The 19,234-nt window shown below is 42.0% G+C and overlaps 2 protein-coding genes across 4 annotated transcripts in view; one reads left to right on the forward strand and one right to left on the reverse strand.

Annotated features, from left to right (window-relative positions):
* On the forward strand, positions 1-15,133 carry tpst1 (tyrosylprotein sulfotransferase 1). 3 transcript variants are annotated; one of them, XM_054794371.1, is made up of 6 exons: positions 1-126; positions 2,372-3,386; positions 4,345-4,543; positions 8,396-8,446; positions 10,921-10,985; positions 12,654-15,131. In XM_054794371.1, the coding sequence occupies exons 2-5, from the start codon at positions 2,533-2,535 to the stop codon at positions 10,954-10,956; spliced, it is 1,140 nt and encodes a 379-aa protein (XP_054650346.1). In that variant the 5' UTR covers positions 1-126; positions 2,372-2,532; the 3' UTR covers positions 10,957-10,985; positions 12,654-15,131. The 3 variants fall into 3 exon arrangements, with proteins under 3 accessions (XP_054650346.1, XP_054650348.1, XP_054650347.1); XM_054794372.1 differs by having other exon boundaries at positions 67-196; XM_054794373.1 differs by lacking the exon at positions 8,396-8,446 and having other exon boundaries at positions 12,654-15,133.
* LOC129191220 (aldehyde dehydrogenase, dimeric NADP-preferring-like) overlaps positions 14,482-19,234 on the reverse strand; it is a 23,707-nt gene continuing 18,954 nt past the window's right edge. Inside the window, exon 10 of the mRNA XM_054794370.1 lies at positions 14,482-18,111. Within this exon, the coding sequence (XP_054650345.1) occupies positions 17,798-18,111 (314 nt within the window). The 3' untranslated portion in view covers positions 14,482-17,797. The remainder of the gene's footprint in view (positions 18,112-19,234) is intronic.

Here is a 19,234-nt window from a genome sequence, read left to right on the forward strand (position 1 = left end):
GTTTGCTAACCGCTAACAAATACCAAAGAAGAAGAAGAACGGAAAAACAGACGAATAAGACGAGGAAAACAACAACAAGACGACTAGCTGGAGGATGGAAGCAAGGAAGGGTTCGCTGCTTTAAATGTTAGTGCTCTGTCTTTATAACCTTTTATGCAGCGTCATTAATCAGTCGTAGACGTTTGACTGCATTAAGGTGTGTTTTGCTCCAACGTAGCTCTACTAGCGTTTCTTGTTTGTGATTATGCTGGTGATGAACAAATGTAGCTTCTTGAAGCAACGACGCTTTCTAGAGAAATGTGTTGAAAATGCCTCATTTCTCCAGGTGGTTAGGACTTCACAAAATGAACATATGTAACCACACAAAATTGTTAATGTAACGACAAGTTTAAGACATTGGACATACTGCAAAACGAGTTCAGTGAGTTAACGAGGGGTGTTGAGTGTAAAACCACGCTTGCTTGTTTAACGGAGGTAGCTCTCTTTTTTTATATCACCTTGGTAAACAGGGGCCTGTTACACGAAAGTAAGATTCAGACAGGATATGACTGGGCTGAGCTCAACCAACCTAAAACAAGAGCGTCTGTGCATAGTTCGGATTTTTTGACGTGAAGTTGTATGACATCCCCATCAGCAGTGTACAGGGTGGGCCAAAAGGAGTTACCCATCGTTTTTTCTGCACTATTCAAAAATGCTTGCAGACAAACATGACACACATTGAACACAGTTTCCATACTTTATTGTCAACCACCAAAAAGATTTACATCTCAATATGGCCACCCTTTGCCTTTATCATAGCCTGGAGACGACCTGGCACTGCCTGGCATGAGCGCCGCACTATCTCTGCATCAAGTTTTGACTATGATGTCATCAAAGCTTTCTTCAAAGCGGTGACACTGCTGTGAGATACTCTTGAGACCTCCCTCTCCAGGATAGACCAGATCGCAAAGTCCATTGGGTTGATGTCCGGACTTGATGGAGGCCACATGTTCTTGTCCCAGAAGCCAGGAAAGTGCTCCTTGCACCAGGTTTGTGTGACATTGGATGTGTGAGCGGGTGCACCATCTTGTGTGAAAATATACTGGTTTCCAAACGCATTGGTACACCATGGCAACACGTTTTCTTCAAGCATTTGAATGTAGACCTGGCTGTTCACTTTCACACCCTCCTGAATGAAGACCAAAGGAGATTTTGAGCCATCAGATGCAACAGCAGCCCACACCATGACTCCAGCTGGCTTCTGACGACGGAAATGAGTTCTGCAGCCTTCTGGTAGGTGCTGTGTACTATGTGCATAAACCCTGTCATTCTGGGAATTGACCACTGCCTGAACGGTGAAGATCTTCTCATCAGACCAAACCAGGACTTTGTTTGCGGCACTCTGGATCTCCTGCAGCATCATTTTCCCCCTGTGAAGCCGTTTTTTCTTTGAAGCGGCTGAAATTAGTTGTCTGTGTTGCATTTTTAGTGCTTTCAGTCTAAGATCCTGTTTGACAATTCTTCTCAATGAAGTTCTTGAGATGTTCACTTCCTTTGCTGTTGCCCTCATGCTCCTGCGAGGATTCCTTTGGACTCTCTTCCTCACCATCTCAACAACCCTTTTGGTTCGGACTGAACGTTTTCTTCCAGGGATTGGCTTGCTGGTGGTCTCGCCAGTCTCCTTGTATCGTTTCATGACATTGTAGACAGTCTTACGACAAACATTCACCTTTTTCATGATTTCCTTTGTTGTCAGTCCAGCCTCCTTCAAGGCCACAATCTGGTCACGCTTACCCTTCGATGCCATACTCGACACTCATTAGGAGTAAACAACTGAACTTTGGTACATCAAAAGCTATACCTTTTGAGAGAAACTATCCAAAATTTTAAGCTTCTAGGACAAAACCTAAGCGAACACGATAGAGATATGCGATGGGTAACTCCTTTTGGCCCACCCTGTAGTGCAAATTACCTCTGTCGTCTAGCACTCTATAGAAACTTAGCCTTCTTAGGTGGGCAGGGGGTGCCGTTGCTCAGGCGGGTCGTCCCGTAATATACTCCTAGGGCACTGAAATAAAATACAAAGAGTCAAATCAAAAACCCTCACCTGGGGCTGCTTTCAAGTGCATCATAAAGACGTGTCATTTAATGAATGCGATTGCTCCTCTTGCAAATGAATCATGACAGACAAACTGCCTCCAAATAGGATTTGAAATAATCCACAATTCAGGGAATTTAAGTCGTGGTAGAAGTAGTGGTCTGAGTAAAGGTGTCGGGGGGGGGGTAGTCTGATGACTACCAGACGGTCACATACAGCTTATCCGTTTTGATGATTCTCTCAAACTTTTTATTGCATGGGTGCCTGACTTGACTTCCACGTCTTGTCTTCCAGGGCTGGCCTCATGGAGCAGGGATTCCAGTACCTGCTTTGCACCAGGAAACTAAGTCCAAGTCTGCTTCCCAGCAAAGATGCCTAAAGACGATTGTTACCCTTTACTTCCCCATCAGTCACCCTAATTTGTACTTTGAGGGGAGTCTCCTCCTGCCAGCATTATGCTAGGAAAGGTGAAACACAATTTGTTGATCATATGCTTGGTCATCAGTTCGGTCACTGTCTTCTACCTTGGCCACCATGCCATGGAGTGCAACAATCACATTCAGCAGCGAGAGTCTGGTGCATTTCTGCCTCTCTCAGCAGTGGGTGGAAGCATGCGAAGCACTATACAAACAGGCCGGAATCTTAGCATGCCTTTCTTTTACACCAAAGACATGCCACTCATCTTTATTGGTGGTGTTCCCCGCAGTGGGACTACACTCATGAGAGCAATGCTGGACGCTCACCCGGAGATACGTTGTGGTGAAGAAACGCGTGTGATCCCACGCCTTCTGGCAATGAAACAGATGTGGAGCCGTTCCGGGAGGGAAAAGATGCGTCTGGATGAGGCCGGAGTGACAGATGAGGTGCTGGATGCCGCGATGCAGGCTTTCCTGCTGGAAATCATTGTCAAGCATGGCGAGCCAGCAAACTTCCTCTGCAACAAGGACCCATTTGCTCTCAAGTCGCTGTCTTACCTCGCCAAAATATTCCCCCGTGCCAAGTTTGTGCTCATGATCCGTGATGGTCGTGCTTCAGTGCACTCCATGATCTCTCGAAAGGTGACAATTGCTGGATTTGACCTGGGAAGCTTCCGGGACTGCTTGACCAAGTGGAATCGGGCTGTGGAGACCATGTACACCCAGTGTCTAGAGGTACCTGATAAGTGCCTACCTGTGCAATACGAACAATTAGTCCTTCACCCTGAGAAATGGATGAGGACGCTTTTGAAATTCCTTGACATTCCATGGAACGATGCCGTTCTCCACCACGAGGAGCTGATCGGGAAAGCAGGAGGAGTTTCCCTCTCAAAGTGAGTCACATGGTCATGTAACAAATGAAAGCAAGCGTGTATAAAAGGCCTGTGTTGTGACACCGCTGTGTTTCCCACAGGGCTGAAATCTATCTGTGGTGTTGGGTTGTCTAATTTGCATAATTGCCCATGACGGAACTCTGGCTATAGTGGATATTTTCAAAAATACTGTGTTTGGTATGGATGGGTAAAATTGAGCTTTTCCGTTTATGTCTTAAGAAATGTCACAGAGTGCAAGTGAAAGTGAACAAGTGAAACTCGAGGCTTCCTGGAGCACCCATGAGTCAGTGAAACTCGAGTCTTGGAGGAGCACACATTAGTGAGGGAAACTCGAGTCTTAGTGACGCACCCGCAAGTAGTGAAACTGGAGTCTTGGTGACTCGCCCGTGAGTAGTGAAACTGGAGTCTTGGTGACTCACCCGTGCGTAGTGAAACTCGAGTCTTGGTGACACACACCTGTGATGCCGCTCACGTAGGTAAGGGAAAGGACAGTTGATTTGAGGCAAGGAGCAGATGTGTTGTTTTTTTCCATAGGGTTAATACATTTATACAAATGCAGTTAGATTAACAGTTACACAAGAATGACATCTTCCCAGCTTTACTGTTGACTCGATGTAATAAAAATAAACAATAAACAATGTATAGACAATTTGTAGTCATGTTCTACATGAAAGCGTACTTAAATGAGTTGTATGGTGATCTGGTCCAATGTCAGAAATAAAATAAAACCAAATTCACTTGATCCGAAAACACTTTAAAATGTATTTTGTGTTATTAGATTGGAATAAGCTACTTTTTGCTTGTTAAAAAGCGGTGAAAGACATTTCCTGATGGCTTTTGCCCTTGGCTTCATGTGCCGTGTTGCTTAGTTGCCCATGAAAACATGCTTCTGGAGCACGCAATGAGTGAATTAAATGCAAAGACTTTCCTGTTTAATCACAGCGTCACCTTCTTCCAGGGTGGAGAGGTCCACTGACCAGGTCATTAAGCCTGTCAACATAGAGGCTTTGTCCAAATGGGTGGGGAAGATTCCAGCTGATGTGGTGAGGGACATGGCCATCATTGCTCCCATGTTGTCCAGATTGGGTTACGACCCTTATTCTAACCCCCCCAACTATGGCAGCCCCGACCCCAAAGTTATGGACAACACCAGACGGGTGAGTACAGATGAGTTGACTTTGCTGTTGCATTGCCGTGTCTGCCATTTTATAAATAGAGACAGATACAAGACCGGTGAACAGCCATCCCGGTTTAGCTAACCTTAAAATTTGCAATAAAAAATCTGATTATTTCAAGATTTGTTGAATACCCACTCATTATCAAAATTGTAAGAAAATTGCAAGAATGTACATTTTGCACTGTTGGATCTTAAGGAGGTTCTAAGTAGAGCTTCAAAATGCAAAATGAAGAAATGGGAGTGATACAAAAAACATTTTGAGTAAACAAGTATGAAAGTGAAGTAGGCTGTTCATCAGCTGATCAAAAGTTTATGATATAGCATTTTAAAGTGAGAAATGTTGGCAAAAATGTGGACTGAATGTGATTTAGTGTCAGGTATTCACACTGTCATGATCTCTTGATGGCAAATGCAAAAAAAAAAGCTTTCTCTCTTTGAACGCGGTCGGATTGATGAGCTGCGTAAGCAAGGCCTCTCACACCGCGCAATTGCTGCTGAGGTTGGACAAAGTAAGACAGACATTTGAAACTTCTTCAAACATCCTGACAGTTATGGAACAAAAAAGTCAAGTGGTAGACCCAAAAAATGTCACAGGCCCTGAGCCGGATGGTCCCATTGGCTGTTCGTCAAGACACGGGACCATCCTCAGCCCAAATGAAGGTTGTTACTGCTGCAGAGTGCAGTCCAATAACCATCAGATGCCATCTACCAGAGAAGGCTATTAAGAACAAAAAAATGTGTCCAAAGGCCTCGTGTCCTTCAAGGCCAAAAATTGATCGTTTGGAACCGTTTTGAGCACCAAACATGGGACATTGAATGGTGGAAGAAAGTTCTCTGATGAGGAAAAAATGTAACCTTGACTGTCCTGATGGCTTCCGACATTACTGGTATGACAAGGAGATCCAACCTGAGATGATTTCCACACGGCACTGTGGAGGGGGCGCCATCATGATCCCTCAATGGAACAGTGGAGCATCAGGTTGTGCAGGGGCGTCAAACGGCAGTCAGCTGCAGGGGGGAAGGGGTCATTCGTCATGACTGAAGGCCCTCGTCTGTGTGGTAATGACTGGCTTTTTCAACAGGACAACACTGTACTTCGCGATGGCCACTGAACATTTAACATCACTTTTACCTACTTTACCCCCCCCCCCCCCCCCCCCAAAAAAAAAGTTATCAATTGAAACAAAATAACAAACACATTATTCTGCTGCAACTACAATTTGCAAAAATGTAAAAAAATACATCAAACTAAACATCAACGTACTTTGCCGTTTAGTATAGAAAACGGGGAGAAAAAAAACAAGCGCTGGCGGCATTTACGTTGCGGAAGTGTCCTGGCGAGGATACCTGGTGACGTGTGTGCTGTGTTTGACTCCGGCTCCCGCTAACATGCTACAGTAAGTCTTAAGGGTGTAACGATTCCTTTTAATAATGATTCAATTCTTATCACGATTAGTGGTTGTCGATACGATTCGAGAGAGATTTTGGTTCGTTTACAACGATACGATCCGGAACGAATCAGTAACTTGAAACCGATTCAGTAACTTTTTAGCTAAAAATTCAACCAGTAAGACTTTGAAATAAATACCTAGATACTGGAAAGTCCAACTGAAGTGTCCTAGATTCCTGTTGTTTTTTGTAAGGGAATCGGGCCTAAATTATTAATTATGCGGACATATTTGATCCATGGGTACAAAAAATGAGTTAAAAATGCAATACAAAATCAGGATGGACAGAGGTTGGTATAGCTTGCCATGTTGAATTATTTGCAGTACTTTGAGTCTTGATGACGCGCTTAACGGAGACACTGCACAGGATACCGTGGTGTGGTGGGTTTATGATAATAAGTTAATAAGCTGATAATGAACCAAACCGGGAGAGCAAACAGATACTTTGCATGTGAAATGATGGCAGATGGCGAGCAGCAGTGTAAGGAAACGTGGTAATGCAAAAGAATACATAACAAACGTGAATGTAAATGTGTGACAAAACGTATAAACGGTCAACATAAATTCCTCCACCAGCATAAGCAAGTGCGTGGTATTTATTGCTTCCACGTACGCAAGCATATGTTTTGACCTGGACACGCCACGCTGGATGATGACATCACTGAGTGTTACTGCAGCTGGACCGGGAAACTATGGTCAAGAGCATCCAAAACGTCCTTACTTTGCATATTGTCCCCTTAAATGTCACTTGAAAGGAGTTTCAAATAAAGACATATGAGTTAAATATGAATACAGTATGAATACTGAATGAAGTGAATTCATTGACCAAAAGAAGAAAAAGTGAATCAGCTGTATTTCACGGGTCCACTGCAACTCCCATGACCACCACATACCCGGAAGACAATTAACGTCTTTATCGATCGTTAAAAATGCAATAAAACACACTTCCATACAAAGCCTGCCGTGCTTAAATCCAATGCTTTATGTCCGAGTATCGATTCAATCGATTGATTACCTTTATAAACTATGTTAGATCGATATGTGCCGTCAGGAATGGTAACTTGCTAAACACAGATCGATGTAGTTGGATCGGAAGAATATATATGAATTCATGGATGTAGTGGATGAATCGTTACACCCCTAGTAAGTCTGCATGCTTATGTTTTGTTGTTAAAACCAGAAATGAGTGTTATGGATGTAAAATGAGACAGGCAGAAACACTGAGCGTCATCCTCGATGCACCGCCGGGTTGATAGACTGTTACACGGGAACCGGAGTCAATGTGTGTACACAGCCAGTGATGGAGCCACTCCCGTCACATTTACATACCTCTGAAATGACGAAGGTCTTCTCTTTAAGCCGTAAAATTTTGAGGTATGCACCCTTGTCTCGGTACGGGCCATTGCTTTTCTCTTTTGTGTGGTTTATGCGTTTGTTACGTCATGTATCACTCTACAACTAAAAAAACGCTGTTGCTCTAAAATGGAGCCCGCGGCCCACATAGCGTTGCATGATCACGTGCAAGTATTGCAAGGTTTCGTCTTCGACGCGTGATACAAGATGGCGCCGTAAACAGACCAGACGGTATTTTGGGCGCTATGCAAGCGGGCGAACGCAAGCCAATGCAAAATTTTAGCAAAAATGTGGGATGTTAACCGAAAAACGTGCAAACCGGGGCGGACGTTGACCGAGGTTCCACTGTATTTATGAATGAGTCTCAACCTACGTATCAGTAAATATCAGAATGTTGTGGACTATTACTTCGAGACATGACACCTGGACTCATCCCACTGTGTGGAATCGTATCAAACAGCCATATTTCAAAAGCAAAACTTCACTTTTGGATTCATACATGAATGAAACTCATGTGTATTTAGTTAGTCAGTGGCTGACTCAGCAGCTACAATCTCCAAGCTAGACATACGTAGTGTCCCAATGAAACAACACTGCTTTCTAAAATAGCACATTTATTTCTCAATCCACACAGCTATCATATCATTATACTTGCACGTTACTTAAAGACACAGTCTCCAAGCCAGAAGCATATTAGAAAGTATTGCATGACAAAAAGCGTCTGGTATGCTCTGTATCATTCCATTTCTGCGTCTAACTGTGTCACAAACGCAAAGCAGTGAATGACCACAAGCTGTCAAAAAAAAAAAACACCACCCGACTTTAAATCAAAGGCAGTACATGTTCAGTGATATTTACATTTATTTACATTTACATTTTGTTATATAAGTTGCACCTTATTATAAGTGGCATGACCAGCCAAACAATGGGGTAAAAAAAGTGTGACTGATAGTATGGAAAGTATGGTGTATATCATAATCCATTGGTGCAGTGGACCTAAAGCCGCTGAAGATGATGCATTGTTTTTCTAGGTATTTAAAGGTGAATTTCAACTTCCAGATTTCCTCCGAGGAAAATCCCAGGTACCGTACAAATTCTGCCTGTTGCTGAACTTTTTATTTATTTTTTGACAAACTTACTGTATGTAGTGTTTGTGCATCTTTTTCAAAATGGTACAACAGAATGTGAAGTGTCTAACTTTATTTAAAATTGTGTTCTTTTGTAAGAATTAAAAAAAAAAAGATGTACAAAAGCAGAAAACAATTAAGACACAAGGAGTATCTCACGAGTGTGTAGGAAACAGCACCAGAGTCAATTAGTAGACTTGAGCAAACACAATATTAGAGCAATTTAAAGCATCTTAAACAACATTATGAGGAATGTTCTAAGAAAGCAGACAACCCTCACTTAAATATATTTTAATGACTCCCTTATATTCTTTACACAATTGGACAAATGTGACAAAGAGCACTCATATTTTGAAGGCCGAAATGTGTGTGTTGAGAATTGCAATTGACGGTTGATACGCACTGGGTGCAAGAACAAACGTGCCTCTCGTCTTTTTTCACTGAGAACCTACACGTCGTCAGTGGGAAATGTAAAATGGTCCTCACATTAAAGTAGTAAAACACAGCCCAGTGAAAATATACTCATCCAGCCTGAGTCGCACACACACACACACACATCTGCACTAGCTTCCATTCACGCTCCATGACATAAGAGTTTCCAAGGTTTTTCGCCGCCGTTTTGGCATATTTAGTAGTGTTTGTAAGGTCCCTATTATCAACCAGCAGTTAGAGCGGCACTTCCCGTGCAAGCTCCCTTCACCATGACACAGCAGTGAGCAGGGAACGACCGCTGTAGCTACGGAGCTGAACATCCAACTTTCAACGTGAAACTAACTTCACCACGGTACACCACAGACATGTCTGCATGGTGGTTGTGCGTTTTCTTCTTCTTGCGGATGGCGCGAGTCGAGTGGCAACCAGCTTTGAGGCGCATTACTGCACCTACCATGTTGGAGTGTGGCTCAGAGTTACGAACGTGATACGGCAACCGGATCGGCCCGATCTCGTGGCGGAAGCCGATATTATCCGATCTTCACAGATACAGCTGATTGGCAGCCGATCCCGATCCTGAAGATCACATTGGGACATCCCTACTTATCATGGGTCTGGAATCAATTAAACGAGGGATTACTGTAATAGAAAATATATTTTACAAGTCCAAATACAAATAGATGGTGTAGACCAGGGATCGCCAACCCGCCGATCGTGAGCTACTAGTCGATCTTTGGGACTTTGCCGGTCGATCGCGAGAACATTTGAAAAAAAATTATTATCACATCATTGCCCTCACCTCCCAGAGAGTGACCAACAGGGCACGCCTTTTGTCCACTGAACACGCCCGTACGCCTCGGGTCATCCAGGCAGCAACCTGCAAGCCCCAGCGAGGAGCCCCGTCCTCCAAACCCGGCCGGAGGTACACTAGTACACTGGCTCGCCTCGTACACCGACTCGCCCCCGCTCTACGAAAAAGGACGAGCGAGAGAGGGAAGGAGTGACAGAGCTCTTGCGCAGGTTCACGGCTGAGACCGGGAATCTTGGTGTCAAAAAGGTTGGTGACCACTGGTGTAGATTTTGACAGAGGGTCAACAAAAACACATTTTAAGTGGTCATAATAGATGATACAATGAGCTGGAAATCACACATTAAAAATATACTCAATAAAGTAGTAAGAATAGCGAATAAAGCAAAACATGTTCTGCATAAAAAAATCACTCCATACTCTTTACTGTTCTCTGGTATTGAAAACATTTACACTAGGGATGAATGATAAGTATCGGACCGGTAATTATCCGATATGAAGAAATTAAAAATTGCTCAGATAACTGATAATTTAAAAAAACTCCAATGAGGCAAAATTACCCATACTGTGCAGGTGAGCAAATCAAGCACTCCTTTGTTCTCTTGCCTGTGATGTTAACAGCCTGTTGTAACTTGGGTTCACTTGTAAGCAAACATTCACTTTAAGAGATGGACATTTCACATGCCAGTTGTACCAAATGCTCCACGATGAGGGCAAAAAAATCCATCGAGTACACAAAAAAACTTTATCAGCCACCTGAAACGCCCGCAAAGCTACGGCACTTGGGACTTATTGTGCCGCAGAGTTTGAAAAGTGCAAAAGGTTTGCCAAAGACTTCCGTGGTGTCCTACTGGCTGCTCGGAGCGTGTGCCCGAATGTGCACCTTGCTTGGCCACGCTATGTGGATCCTTTCGCTTATTACTCCGGTTCTCCTGACCTCCGTAGCAGCCCATTTATTTGGTTTAGGTGCCAATCACATTTTCACACAGGGCCATGTAGGTTTGGATTTTTTTCTCCCTTAATAGTAAAAACTTTAATTTAAAAACTGCATTTTGTGTTCACTTGTTGTGTTGTCATTGACTAATATTTACATTTGTTTGATGATCTGAAACATTTAAGTGTGACAAACATGTAAAAAAACAAACAACCAGAAATCAGCTAAAGCTAGTGTTTTTGACTGCCCATACAGATCCAGAGGTCTGCAGAAAGAGTCCATCCCACTTAAGACCAGTGACATTGCCAGCACTTCTACAGGTATAACACCTCTGCATAGAAAATACCTGCATGACAACAGCCATTACCGCTTACTACACTAGTCTTGAAAAAAACATGACCTGTAGTCTTGAACAACTTTGACCAGTTACTAGTTTTGAAAAAAACATGACCAGTTACTATAGTAATCTTCAAGAACCATGACCAGTTACTATTCTTGAAAAACCATGACCGGTTACTACAGTAGTCTTAAACAACCATGACCAGTTACTGCCTTCAACAACCATGACCAGTACCTAGTCTTGAAAAACGATGACCAGTTACCACAGGAGTCTTGAACAACCATGATCAGTTACTGCAGTAGTCTTGAACAACTATGACCAGTTACTAGTCTTGAAAAACCATGACCAGTTACCACCGTAGTTTTGAACAACCATGACCAGTTACTACAGTAGTCTTGAGCAACTATGACCAGTTACTGTCTTCAACAACCATGGGCAGTTACTAGTCTTGAAAAACCATGACCAGTTACCGCAGTAGTTTTGAACAACCATGACTAGTTACTAGTCTTGATAAAACATGACCAGTTACTACAGTAGTCTTGAACAACCATGACCAGTTACTGTCTTCAACAACCGTGACAAATTACTAGTCTTGAAAAACCATGGCCAGTTACTGCAGTAGTTTTGAACAAGCATGACTAGTTACCAGTGTTGAGAAACTATGACCAGTTACTACAGTAGTCTTGAGTAACCATGAACAGTTACTGGTCTTGAAAAACCATGACCAGTTACCACAGTAGTCTTGAACAACCATGACCAAGTACTAGTCTTGAAAAACCATGACCAGTTACCACAGTAGTCTTGAACAACCATGACCAAGTACTAGTCTTGAAAAACCCTGAGCGCTTACTAGTCTTGAAAAACCATGACCAGTTACCACAATAGTCTTCAACAACCATGACCAGTTGCTAGTCTTGAAAAACCATGATTAGTTACTACTGTAGTCTTGAAGAACCAAGACCAGTCACTGTAATAGTTTTCAACAACCATGATCAGTTACTAGTCTTGAAAAACCATGATCAGTTGCAACTGTAGTCTTGAACAACCAAGACCAGTCACTCTATACCATAATCAGTTACTAGTCTTAATAAAACCAAGACCGGTTACTACAGTAGTCTTCAAAAACCACAATCAGTTAGTAGTCTTGAAAAACCATGACCAGTTACTGTCTTCAACAACCATGAACAATTACTAGTCTTGAAAAACCACGACCAGTTACTTGTCTTAAAAAAACATGCGCAGTTACTAGTCTTGAACAACCATGACCGGTCAGTACACTAATCTTTAGTTACTGTCTTCAACAACCATGAGCAGTTAGTAATCTTGAACAAACATGACCTCTTGCTAGTCTTGAAAAACCATGACCATTTAGTAGTCTTGAGACACCATGACCTGTTACTCGATGCATACTGTATGCTAGATACATATACATATATCCAGTATATAGACTGGGATTATGTCCCTAAAGTCTGGATACATAGTAGGCAGAAATGCATACTGTGTATTATGTGTATATTACATGTTCACACGTAGTGACACTTTGAAATGGCTGTAATTCTAGAATACTGAAGTAATGAAAAGTCTTCATATGTGAAATGTGACTGAATATTTTCATTTGTCTTTGTCTTTGTCTTTGTCTTTGCCTCAGGAAAGGACTTCGTGCAGTGAGAAGAATATATACATGAGTCATCTTCTCATGTATGATATATACTGTATATATTCTTGGATATGGCTCTGACATCACACAGCTTTCATCTGTCAGCCCTCAAGTGTTGTACTTCAGAAGAACAAAACATTTCTTCCCCATTGTTAATGGAATCAGAGAGAACCACAATACAGTACCATCACAATAATTCTAGCAATGATAATAATAGCATACGCTTGCTGAGTTTTGCCATTAAACTCATGTCATGTAAATATACACATTTCCCTTGCACTATTACCATAAAATGATTTTTTTTCCACAATGAAGAGTGGAGTTGTTTTAGATCTTTTCATAGTGGTCAGTGTCGTCATGATATTCTTCTCTTCAGAATGCGCATGTAGAGGAAGCAACACAAAGCTCATGATGTCATCAAAGTTTGTAACCGCCGTCTGAGTGACACGGTTCCAATATCAATACGTGATATTGTGTATTGTAAAATATACCACACAATATATTTCACTATTGATTTCCTGTCCTGCCTCTATGGCCAATGACTGTTTTTGTGTCACAGTAAGATACAAATCATCTTGTTTTGTTGCAAGAACGGGAGTTCATTTGTAAGAAGAAAGTCAAGCCAGAACAACAATGAAACCAATCTTTAACGACGACTGCAGTCACCTGTCAAAAAATCCTTCATATTTGACAAGGAAATACCCCATCCCTGTACTATCAAACCTTGCTTTTCACATGCACCATTTTTCATAGGATTCGCTTCTTGAGTATTTTTTCCAAACTGTTGCTTCAGATTTTGTATACTGTCTTGGTTATCATACGGTCTATAATTATTGTCTATAAAATGTATTTTTTGTTTATATTTGTAGGTGTCTGAAATGGATCCAGACTTTTTGGAACAGAAATACACTTCTGATCAAAATCTTAAGACCAGTTGAAAAATTGCTAGAATTTGCATTTTGCACATTTGGATCTTAATGAGGTTTTAAGTAGAGCTACAATATGCAAAAGAAGGAATGGGGAGTGAGACAAAAAGCACTTTGTCTTAAACTTTTGATCAGCTGATAAACAGCCTATTTCAGTTTTTTTGTTGTTTTCAATAAATAACTTTTTCAATCACTAAAAAAATAACAAAAAACTCTCCAAACAAGAACAAAAAATGTTCTCAGTCGGACTCAGTAATGAGTAGCTCCACCGTTCTAGTTAATCACGTCAAATATTGGTTTGGGTATGCTTGATGCGAGTGTTTCCAGGAGGCTAGTGGGAACATTGCTCCAAGTGGTGAAGATGGCTTCACGAAGGGCATCAACTGTCTGGAACTGATGGCCTTTTTTATAAACTTCCCTTGCCATCCATCCCCAAATGTTCTCTATGGGATTAAAATGAGGGGAACATGCAGGATGGTCCAAAAGAGTGATGTTGTTCTCCCTGAAGAAGTCCTTGGTCAAGCGAGCATTGTGAACTGCAGCGTTGTCCTGTTGAAAAACCCAGCTGTTACCACACAGACGAGGGCCCTCAGTCATGAGGGATGCCCACTGCAACATCTGCACGTAAGCATACGCCGTTTGACGACCCTGCACCACCTGAAGCTCCAGTGTTCCACTGAATGAAAAAGCACCTGAGATCATGATGGACCCCCCTCCACTGTGCCGGGTAGAAAACATCTCAGGTGGGATCTCCTTGTCATGCCAGTAACGTTGGAAGCCATCTGGACTGTCAAGGTTACATTTTTTTCTCATCAGAGAATCAAACTTTTTTCCACCTTTCAATGTCCCATGTTTGATGCTCCCTGGCAAGGGGAGCATCTAAACGGGCAGTTTTGTGGCATTGAAGGAGACGAGGTCTTTGAATTCGTTTTTTTGTTTTTTAAACCCTTTTTCCCGCAGATGCCGTCTGATGGTTATTGTGCTGCAGTCGGCACCAGTAAGGGCCTTAATTTGGGTGGAAGACCGCCCTGTGTCTTGATGGACTGCCAATAAAGCTAATTTTAAATCCATCCAGCAATTGCAATGCTTTAATAGGCTGTCAAATATTACATTTAATCTCCTCTTACTATATTTCTTCAATCAATTCATCGGAAACAAGCTAGGAAAATATCAATACCTGGCTTGCACAATAGCAAAAATGCTAATAAGCCACTCTGTCACTCTTTCAAAAATGATTTGCAATTTATGTTCTTTGTTCAATTTAAAGTGCATTTGTACTACAGAAAAAAGTGTCAAGTTACGAACACATTTATCATGAACAATGTAACATATACTGTACCGTAACATCACACATCTCTCACATCAGTTACCTTACTGTATTTTCCCAACTATAAGTCAGTCTGGAGTATAAGTATTTATTTACAAATTTATTTCACAAAATTTAAGAGCAAGAACAGACATTTAATGTGGAAAGGCAAGCCACATTAACACCTATTCAGCCACACAATCGCAAAAAATAGGGGTGTCGACGTGCACTCAATTCACAAGACCAGGCGATATTTAAACATTATTTTTAAGAAATATAGAAGTGGACAAGCTGACTTTTTAATGGAATTGAGTCACAAAACAAATGCAGGTACATTTTGAAATGTTTTATAACTTTGCATGCATGACCTAAGCATGATGCATTTCTATAACTGTATTAAGCCCGTGGAAAAAGCAACACATTTGCTTCTTGCCGCAAATCAACTCTCATTTCCACTTCCTGTTCCTGTCAGAGCTGCGCGCTCGCTCACGCCGAGCTGAGCACTCGAACCCGGGAACTCGCAAACCCAGACTCACTCTCTGACGCCGCATGAGGGTGCGGATGAGTGAATCGTGAAGGAGACGTGGGCTCACGAGTGTAGTGAGTCGGGTAGGCGCAAGTGCGAGTTTCTCTGGTGACGGAGACGCCGCATTAGGCGCCGAATCATACGTCGACGTCACCGCCATATTGGATGTGGCAAAGAGAGAACGGGGAAGCCGCCTAATTTATGTTTTGCATGGAATTGTACCAACCGGTTACAGTCCAAACAAGATCTCACGGGATTACCTTTCACAGGTAAGCCTGAAAAAATACTTTTGATTGTATTTGGCCATTATAACATAATTTTACAGAAAAATTTCATTTACTTTGTGGCATAAATGCTGTGACATAATACTGTGGATTCCCACGGTGAAACCAGCCTCCAAAAACTTTGTAGAAAGACTCTTTATTCAGTTTGCTCTATTTTCTTGCATTTGTTTAAGGGGCACATCTTCCACATCCAAAAGTATCGCTACAACGGGTCAATCATCTCAATGAGGTGTTTTGTTAGTGCGTTTATAATCTCTGGGAGTTTCCGTTTGAGGGTTTTTTTTTTAACTTTTGCGCATGCGTGCTGTGACACCCAACTCGAGTGAATCGACGACTCGATTCACTTTAGTAAGTGACTCATTAAAACTCCAGTCAGTTAAAGTAATTGACTTTCACATCACTTGTCACCTTGTCGGTGTCACTAGACTGAGCACTACCTACAATTGCGGTGCTAACACACACACACGCGACAGCACAACATGTAACAGGTAAGTAAACGCACATAGGGCAACTACAAGTACTACTATGGTGAATAATCAACAAGCCTAAACACAAAATCACTCCAGATTATGGTTGTGACAAAATATCTATATATCCAACTACTCTTTAATTATTTTTAATAAGATATAGCCGCTATGAATTTCTATAAATTTCGAGTGAGCATTTTACATGTCACCTACGAGCTCCTCACAACAGCACTGGAAAATTAGGCGGAAACCACAGAGGAAGAAATGAAAGCAGAAGAAAAAAAAACAAATAAATGCTGAGTATACACCGATGAAGAGTGGAATGATACGCCAGCATAGTTAAAATTAGGGGCGCACGATAATCATCAGACCGATATGAGGGAATTATGACATCATACCAGTAAATCCGATAACGTTAAAAATCGCTCTGATAACTGATCATTTTAAAAAACGCTCCGCTGAGGCGAGATTACCCGTACTGTGTAGGTGAGCAAATCAAGCGCTTCTTTTTTCTCCTGTCCGGTACGTTAACGGCCTGTCGTAACGTTCCCCTGAGCTCACTTCTAAACACTTCACTTTCCGAGGAAGACGTTTTGTGTGCTAGTTGTACCAAGTGGTCTGCAATGAGGGGGGGAAAAAAAACATCCAGCACACAAAAAACCTTATCAGCCACCTGAAACGCCAGCACCATGGTCTTTGAAAACTACAAAAGTTTTGCCAGAGACCTCCATGGTGTCACACCGGCGACTCGGAGCATGTGTCCGAATATAGTGCACTTTTCTGGGCCACAGCAGGTGGCTCCCTCCGCTCTATACTGTGGTTCTCCTGGTAGTAGTGATGTGGTAGTAGTAATGTCATTATATTTGATTAGGACAAACCAGTTGGGTGCAGTTGGCCAAATCCTAATTTGTTCCAATCCTTCTTATTTTCAGGTGTGCACAAACTACAGTTAAATCGAAAAGGAAAAGCAGATATAAAGTTATCGGTACCATATCAGTCTTGAGTTATAGGTTATATACCTATAAGTTATAGGTATCGCTTTGTAAAAAAAGATATTCATATTCATGGAGTTAAATTTTCTATTCAAATGCTAAATTTTGTGTTGTTCAATCAAGAGATGTGTGTTTACGTTGTCGTGCTGTTCAAACTTACTTGGTCATTCTCTGTCTCTCACTACTCACTACTATGTTAGACTAAAACGGTCTAATTCTTTTTGCAGCATTGCTGCTTGTATTCTGATTAAAATATGCTGCAAAAATTCCATCTATTTTCCATACCGTCTTTCTTCATTAGGGTCACGGGTAAGCTGGAGCCTACCCCAGCTAAATGCAGCAAAATGCAAGAGATGACATTAGAGATTTTTTTGATTCACCTTATCACTGTATTGAGATATTATTGTCATCGTAAGCCATGCACTGCGTATCGTATGTATCGTGAGGAACCCTGAGATTCCCAGCCCTACTGTACTCCCAATAATTCATGCGACCCTTCCTCCATCGGCCCCCAAGTAAATTGAGTTTGACACCCCTGGTGTAGACATTTTCATAAAGCACTCCATTGTTGTACATGTACAGTGGAACACATAATTACATTAAAAGAAAGCAAATGTCCCGTGGGAGTGACTGTCTAGTTATAAAAGCCCCTCCAGTACCAGCAGGTACAATTCAAGCCTGCGGCGATGAGCAGAATGACGAGCAGCGTGATGAGCAGGCCAAAGGCAATGACGGTCGCCGTGACAGCCCAGATGTACGTCTTCTTGGAAAGGTCAATCAAGGGCGACTTGAGAGCCATGCGGGCTCTGCTTGCACGCTTGCGATCCTGAGGCGGGTAACGGGAGAGGTTGACACTTTCCATGGCGAGGGATCGCAGGAGACACGCCCTGTGGTGGCTCAGCTGCTCGAAGGTGTGCTTGCCGTGATAGGAGCCCATACCACTCTGACCTGAAATAAAACAATTCAATTCAAGATGGGTTTTTTTTACGCATAACATTCTATGCGTCATTGGTCAGAAAAACACAGTTCACCAGCCTTATACCTACTGTAGGTCTGTCATGATAATCAAGAAATCGATTAACAGAATGATAAATAAAAACGAACTCGGTAATTTTGCCATCCGCAACAAATTGACATGTGCATGCGTGTTTGCTGGTGCTAGCGAGGCGCAAGCGAGTGTGCACACAGCATGCTGTAAGTGAGTGTCGTGAGAAATGACAAGCAAGCAAATGCAAACGGGTGATTATCCTGAAAGGGCTACCAGCGAATGAGAGTATTCACAAGCGTGCTAGCGACGGTGCAGTTACTCACGATGCACAGACTACAGCCATTTGAAGCCATGGCCAGGTGAAAATATACTGCAAACATACTGAATGAACAGAGGACACAGTGTGCAATGCTTTGTTGGTACGCGTCTTCTTCCGCTGTGGAACGCACACGTAAACAAGATGGCCGCGGCGCTCCGTCACGGAACAGATGCAAACGTCTTCGTCACATACACAAGAATGGAGAGGCGACAGTGTGCAGGGATACGGCAGGAGACAAATATATAACGAGTGATTTGTGAGGTCTGACATTTCCGAATTGGCATTTTTGTGATGCAAATGTATTACTCTTTTGAACGCATATTGTTTTGAGAAGCCAAACTCCTTATATAATATCAATAATATCACTTATCTGCAATAATTTGTAGGACAATTATCACCCAGGAGAATATGTTATTGTGACAGGCCTACTTGCACCTACTGTATATTTACCATACTTTTTCATAGTTTGGCTGGTCTTGTCACCTACAGTGAGGTGTCACGTATATATATCATTTATCTATACAAGAATTCATTGCATTAATTATAATTCATATAATATTCGCAATAACTCATTGCATTGAGCTTGTTCGTCACACAAATTTAATGATACATCTCATACTGGACCCTTTTTGTTACACAATACTTTCTAATACGCTTCTGTCTGTAAGTAATGTGTAAGTATAATGATATGATAGCTGTGTGGACTGAGAAATGTGCTATTTTAGACAGCAGTGTTGTTTCATTAGGACACTGATTATCTCTAG

The sequence above is a fragment of the Dunckerocampus dactyliophorus genome, chromosome 12 (assembly GCF_027744805.1).
Source record: "Dunckerocampus dactyliophorus isolate RoL2022-P2 chromosome 12, RoL_Ddac_1.1, whole genome shotgun sequence".
In the NCBI taxonomy this organism is placed as follows: domain Eukaryota; kingdom Metazoa; phylum Chordata; class Actinopteri; order Syngnathiformes; family Syngnathidae; genus Dunckerocampus; species Dunckerocampus dactyliophorus.

Coding starts and splice junctions, on each gene's coding strand:
- tpst1 (XM_054794371.1), top strand. CDS start 2,533: ATGCTAGGAAAGGTGAAACACAATTTGTTGATCATATGCTTGGTCATC. Junction 4,544..8,395: donor TTATGGACAACACCAGACGG/GTGAGTACAGAT, acceptor TTGTTTTTCTAG/GTATTTAAAGGTGAATTTCA. Junction 8,447..10,920: donor TCCTCCGAGGAAAATCCCAG/GTACCGTACAAA, acceptor CTGCCCATACAG/ATCCAGAGGTCTGCAGAAAG.